Source organism: Capsicum annuum, chromosome 3 (genome assembly GCF_002878395.1).
Source record: "Capsicum annuum cultivar UCD-10X-F1 chromosome 3, UCD10Xv1.1, whole genome shotgun sequence".
NCBI classification, from domain to species: Eukaryota; Viridiplantae; Streptophyta; class Magnoliopsida; order Solanales; family Solanaceae; genus Capsicum; species Capsicum annuum.
The window spans coordinates 250288565-250295446 of NC_061113.1; the positions used below are offsets into that span (position 1 = coordinate 250288565).

Consider the following 6882-nt stretch of genomic DNA (forward strand, 5'->3'; position numbering starts at 1 on the left):
GATTACATACTTTTCTCTTGCGATATGATGGATTATATCGTAGGTTCTGACGCCCAATTCCTGAATCACACTTAGACTTCTCAGACTCTCAGCAGTAGCAGTGGTGAGTCCTCATATTTTGAGGACATATTATTTTATTCCATGTCTCTAGTTCGGTAGTTAGTGGAGTTAGTTGGGGTCTGTCCCATCAACTCATATTCAGTCAGTTTAGAGGCTTTCAGACACTACAGTCTGTTATTCAGTACATTCAGATTTCAGGTTACATGTCAGATAGTTATTTCAGTTGATCTCAGATTTCAGTTTTTTCAATTATTAAAACCTTATGGCATAATGGTTATTCTTCCACATTTATGATCATGTTATTCAGTGCTCGTAGCAGGTACCAGCTCATGGATTAGTTTGTGGTCCCTCGGGACTGTAAGCACCGTCTAGCGCCCAGGGTGTACTCTCGGGGCGTTACACTTTTACTCTTTCATAAACTTACTTCTTTTAAAATTTGAATGTTATAAAAATCACATCTGAATATAATTTATTAAATATCAAATAAAAGACAAATATATAATAATAGTAATATTATTATTAATAATAATATTGTAATAGTAGATTTAAAGGATTACAGATATTGAATTTGAAAATTAAGCTTTTATAAGAGAAAAAAATATATTAGCTTAAATCTAGGAATTCATAATTGAAGAGTCTTAAATAAATTCTAACTACTTCATAAACTTATCATTTCAAATGTTATTAAAATATATTTAACTATTAAATAAAAGATACAACAATAATAATAATTAAAAATAACAAAGATAGTAGTAGTACATACGTATAGAGTAGCAGCAGTGGTAGTAGTACCAATAATAACAGCAACAATAAAAACAAACCCAGTGTATTCCCACACAGTGGGGTCTAGAATGGGTAAAGTCTACACAGTCCATACCACTACCTCCGGAGAGGTGGAAAGACTGTTTTCAATAGACCCTTGGCTCAACACAAAGAATAATAAATAAATTCATAATAAAGCATGAAACAAGATGAAACAGTAAAAATAAGATACCCACACAGTAATACCCTATACTAACGAACCAAAGGCACCCCACCCTCATACCTCCACCCCAATGCTCTCTTAACTACTAACTACGACCCACCCACAGGCACTGGCCTTCTATCTTAATTCATGTCCTCCAAACCTTCCTATCTAGGGTCATGTCCTCAGTAAGTTGTAACTGCTACATGTCACGTCTAATCACCACTCTCTAATATTTCTTTGGCCTACCCCTACCCAGCTTAAAACCATCCGAAGCAAGCCTCACATACCTACGAACTGGGGCATCCGTGCCCCTCTTCATCACATGCCTAAACCATCTCAACCGAACTTCATGTATCTTGTCCTCCACCAAAGCCACTCCAACCTTCTTCTGGATAGTATCATTCCTAACCCTATCACTCCTAGTAAGCCCACACATTCAACGCAACATCTACATTTTTGCCACCTTTAACTTTTGGATATGGGAATTCTTCACTGGCCAACATTCCGCTCCATACAACATGGCCGGATGGACTGCCACTTTGTAGAATTTGCCTTTAAGTTTGGGCGGCACCTTCTTATCACACAATACTCCTGAGGCAAGCCTCCACTTCATCCAACCTCCCTCATTACGGTGGGAGATATCCTCATCAATCTCGCCATTCTCTTGAATCATGGATTCGAGATACTTAAAACTATCTCTCATACAAATAACCTGGGAATCCAACCTAACTACCACCTCTTCCTCCTGCCTCAAGTTATTAAACTTGTATTCTATATACTCTGTCTTGCTCCTACTCAACCTTAACCCTTTAGAATCAAGGTTTTGTCTCCAAACCTCCAATTTATCATTCATACCTCCCCGCGTCTCATCAATCAATACTATATAATTCGCAAAAAGCATACACCAAGGCACCTCTCCTTGAATTCGCCACGTAGACACATCCATCACCAATGTAAAAAAAACGAGCTAAGAGTCGATCCCTAACGAAACCCAGTCAAGACAGGGAAATGCTTTGAATCTTCTTCCACCGCCCTAACCAGAGTCTTAGCTCCATTATACATGTCCTTAATCGATCTGATGTATGCCACTAGAACCCCACTCACCTCCAAGCATCTCTAAAGAACATTCCTAGGTATTTTGTCGTAAGCCTTCTCCAAGTCGATAAACATCATATGAAGATCTTTCTTCCTTTCCCTATACTGCTTCACCAGTCTCCACACCAGGTGAATTACCGTCGAGCGACTGGGCATAAAGATAAACTGATTCTCTGAAATAGACACTATCCTCCTCAACCTCTATTCGACCACTCTCTCTCAAATCTTCATAGTGTGACTCAACAACTTAATACCCCTATGTTGTTGCAACTCTGGATGTCACCCTTGTTCTTATATAAAGGAATCATGGTACTCCATCTCCAAGACTCAGGCATTTTTGCAATCTTGAAAATGCCGTTAAATAATTGGTCAACCACCTTAAACCAGCCCATCCAGTAAACTTCTAAAAATCCACAGGAATCTCGTCTGTCCCTGCCACCCCACCCCTTCGCATCCTACGAATAGCCTCGCTGACCTCCTCCACCTTAAAATATCTACAATAGCTGAAATCACGACACCCCTTAGAGTGATCCAAATCTCTAACACTATTTCTCTATCCCCCTCATCATTCAAGAGTCTATGAAAATACGAATACCATCTTCTCTTAATATGAACGTCCTCCACCAGCACACTACCATCCTCCTCCTTAATGCACTTCACTTGATTAAGGTCATGACCCTTCCTCTCCCTAACCTTAGCAAGCCTATACAACCTTTTTTCCCTGTCTTTCTCCTCTAACCCCGCATACTAGCACTCAAACGCTGCCGTCTTAGCAGCTAAAACTACTAACTTAGCCTCTTTCCAAGCTAACTTGTACTCTTCCCTATTTACTCGCTTATCCGCTTTATTTTTACTCTCAACCAACTTAGCATATGCTTCCTTCTGTGTCTCCACTTTCTTCTTTACTTCATTATTCCACTACCAATCCTCTGACGCTGACCATCCTGGCCCCTCGAGACACCGAATACCTCTCTAGCAGTCTCCTTGATGTACCTAGCCGCCCTATCCCACATACCATCTACGTCCCTCCTACACTCCCACACCCCCATCTCCGCCATCTCCTCCTCTATCTCCAGCGCACTCAATGGCGTCATGCCACCCTACTTTATTCTAGGTCGACCCTCCCCGTCCCTTCTCTTCTTATCCTTCTTTAAGCCCAAGTCTATCACCAAAAGCCTGTGTTTGGTCGAAAGGTTCTCACTCGAAATGACCTTACAATCCTTACACAACACCTTATCCCCTTTTCTAAATAACAGAAAGTCAATCTGAGTCTTGGCTATTGCGCTTCGAAAGGTGACAAGGCGATCCTCCTTCTTTGGAAAGCTCGAATTCACTATCACCATCCCAAAGGCCCTCGCAAAATCCAATAGAGCAACTCCCTGTTCATTTTTCTCGTCAAAACCATAACTACCATGCATATAGCCATAGCCTTCCGATAACACCCTGATGTGTTCATTGAAATCTCCTGCTATAATAATCTTCTCAGAGCTAGGCATGCTTCTCACCACCTTGTTCGAAGCCTCCCAAAACTGCTTCTTCTCCTCACCGTCTAAGCCCACCTGCAGCGCATAAACACTACACACGTTCAGGATAAACCCCCCAATGACCAACTTAATAGTCATCAACCTACCCTCTTAACCTCCACTACTTGCCCTATAAGTTTTTCATCTACTAAGATGCCTACTTCATTCCTACGCCTCTCACTCCCCAAGTACCATAGCTTGTAACCATCCATATCCCTAGCCTTAGACCTACCCACTTGGTCTCCTGGACACACACAATATTAATCTTCCTCTTTGTAAGAATCTTCACAAGCCCTATGGACTTACACTAAAGGGTCCCTATGTTCCAAGACCTCACCCTCAACCTATCCACTCTTGTAACACACGTCTACCTCCCCCCTTCCCCCACTCCATACCCCAACCCCATAATAATACCAGACTTTGCCCCCAGACCCAAACTAGCCCTCCCCTCTTTCCCTACCTCCAAACCAGCCCTTCCCTCTTCCCCCACCGTAACAATAGCCCTCAACCCCAACCCCCCTCAGACATGACCCTATCCTATCTTTGAATCCCAAAACCACTGCTCAAAACACAAACAAAGATAGAAACAAAACTAACAGTAGGAAATATAGAGCACCTTAATGGACTAACACCAAGAATAGCATAACAAATAATAAAAAATAGTGTAAGTCACCAATATAAGACAACAGACAATTCCAATAAATTAAACGCAAGTCAAGATACTAGAAATAATACGAGAAAGTAAATAGCAAAGGTTAGAAGTCATCGGGTTATGCTTGTAAACCAAGTCCTCTTCTCTTGTGTGGTATGTTGGATTCTGACAAATTGATGCAGAAACTGGTCGCCGAAATATTATCGTTGGAGCTTCATCGGAGTACTGTCGAAATCAGGTCTGGTATTGTCGGAATCAGATCTAATCGGGACCAGTGAAACTTGATACCTGGACCAGCCAAAATTGGTCACCTGTGATCGAAGCTGCACGCTGGCTATGTCGCCAAAGTCGAGCCGACGGTGACCCTAACCCGCCGACGAAAGCAGTGGAAGCTACGAATGACTGGGAGAGGGCTGATAGCCTAAAGGATATGAAACACATGAAATGGACTCACAAGATGCAAATTCCAGTAACCAAGCAAAGAGAAAACAACACAAAGAAAGGGGATGAGAAGGAAAATTGCATAAAAAGTAAAGAAAGGTAGAAAGACCCTTACTTCCACTATATGATTAGCAATAGAAGATGTATCAAATGTTTAAACACACCTCACAAATGAAAGTTCAAACCTTCCTCTTAGGTGACCCAAAGGACTCACACTTCCTCGAGCACACCTTTCTTGCCAAGTCATCCGAGACAAGTAAAACCCCTAACTTTCAAATGTTTATGGACCAAGTTTCGATTCTAAGAGCTATAAATACAAGACTAAAGCTACAAAATATGAGTAATACTCAATTTCAATTCATCAAAATCTAAGGAAAATACAAGCTAAAGGGTCTATTTATACTCATTACAACCAAATGACAAAAATGCCCTTAATGAGGGGCTTAGAAAAAGGCTCCTATGGAGTGTTACTTTGGAGTGTAAAAAGTTCATCATTCCCTTTGTAAAAGGCGCCTCTTGAGTGTAAGGAACCTCCTCCTTTCTTCACTTGGACAAGGCTTTGTAATGGTTCCAAAAGGTCTTCACGCACTTGCAAATCCGAGACTTGATCCTTTGACAATCCGAAGCTTGAACCTTCTACAAGACCTTGTAAACCTTGTACTCTTTATGCTTGTATCAAGGGCAAAGGGGAAGAGAGTTACAAACACAAGGGGGAGAGAGAGAGAGAGGTAGTAGCGTCTACTTACCTGTCGCCGGCCCTACTGATATGGCGCTGGCGCCAGAGAAGCCTGAGTCATGTCTAAACTACCGTTACAAAAACCCAAGGGGGAAAGAGAAAGAAAATTCATCAATAGTACCAATAATATATATATATATATATATATATTATTTCTTTTTCCTCAAACAACAAAGAAGAAAAGTGATAAAACCGGAGAGGGGGGCATAGAGTTGTCGTTAAATAGGAAAGATGAAGAAAATTTTTTTTAAATATAAGGAATATATTTGATTAATTTCATTGAATTCAAAAATTCCTCTCAATTCAAATATAAGATTATAAGAAAAATTTACATTGTATCTTTTTAAAAAATTAAGGATAAGAAAGAGTAATAATCAGATTTTCAAACTATCTTTTGCTATGCATAAATAGGAGAATATAAAAAAAAAATTATGCATTCAAAATTAGGTAAACAATAAGATAAATTCACAAAAAATATAAAATTATAAAATAAATTATGAAAAATAACACATTTAACAAAAAAGAAGAATAAACTTTGTTTTATCTTTGGTCTTTTTAATATTTATCTTAAATAGAAAAGGAAAAAGAAAAAAAAGACAAAAACATAAGAACAATAAGTTGAAAAAGAAAAAATAGCTAGACTCCATACGATTTTGCAAAAAGAAAAAAAGAAGATAGCTAGCTTCCTTATTTTTAGCAATACACGGTTTTAATCTCTTTTTTGACTTCATTTAAAAGCTAGTTATTTGGTTGTGAGTGTTCTAAATAGTTATTTTTTTAATCTACTCTTTAGTTATCATTTAAATAAACTTAAAGTTTTCAAAATAAAACTGTTAGGTCTTCTATTAATAGAATATTATGCTTACATAATTTAGCACATATATAATCCTGTTATGATATATATCAATTATAGTAATGTCTATCAAGATCTATTTGATATCTATCAGGATTTGATGTATTTATCTTTTAGTGTGAAACTAGGGGCAAATTCCCCCTATAAATAGAAGGGCTTCCTTCATTGTAAATCATCCCTCCAGAGAAGAAATAAGAATTACTCTCTCTATTCTCTCCATTCTTCTTCTTTATTCTTTCTTATTTCATAACACGTTATCAGCACGAGGCTCTACCGTCTCAAATTTTAAGGCTAAGGCTAAGGTATTATTATTTTTCTTTCCCTTTTCCATATGGCTAACAATCTTACGAAGTATGAGTTCGTTGCCCTTCAAAGTTCGGGCAAGAACTATATTTCATGGGTGTTGGATGCTGAAATCCACCTAGATGCTATGGGTCTTGGAGACGCCATAAAGAATGAACATACATCATCTAGTCAAAATCATTCTAAGGCTATGATTTTCTTGGGTCATCATCTTGACGAAGTTCTGAAAATTGAGTACCTTAGTACTAAGGA

The 6882-nt window shown here is 38.8% G+C and overlaps 1 protein-coding gene across 1 annotated transcript; it reads right to left on the reverse strand.

Moving 5' to 3' along the window:
• Nucleotides 1-3222: 3222 nt before the first annotated feature.
• On the reverse strand, nucleotides 3223-3857 carry LOC107864826. The gene is made up of 2 exons (XM_016711246.1): nucleotides 3753-3857; nucleotides 3223-3681 (listed from the first exon to the last, which is right to left on the reverse strand). The coding sequence occupies exons 1-2, from the start codon at nucleotides 3855-3857 to the stop codon at nucleotides 3223-3225; spliced, it is 564 nt and encodes a 187-aa protein (XP_016566732.1).
• Between the last annotated feature and the right edge of the window lie 3025 nt (nucleotides 3858-6882).

Coding starts and splice junctions, on each gene's coding strand:
- LOC107864826 (XM_016711246.1), bottom strand. CDS start 3,857: ATGGATGGTTACAAGCTATGGTACTTGGGGAGTGAGAGGCGTAGGAAT. Junction 3,682..3,752: donor AAGTAGTGGAGGTTAAGAGG/GTAGGTTGATGA, acceptor TATGCGCTGCAG/GTGGGCTTAGACGGTGAGGA.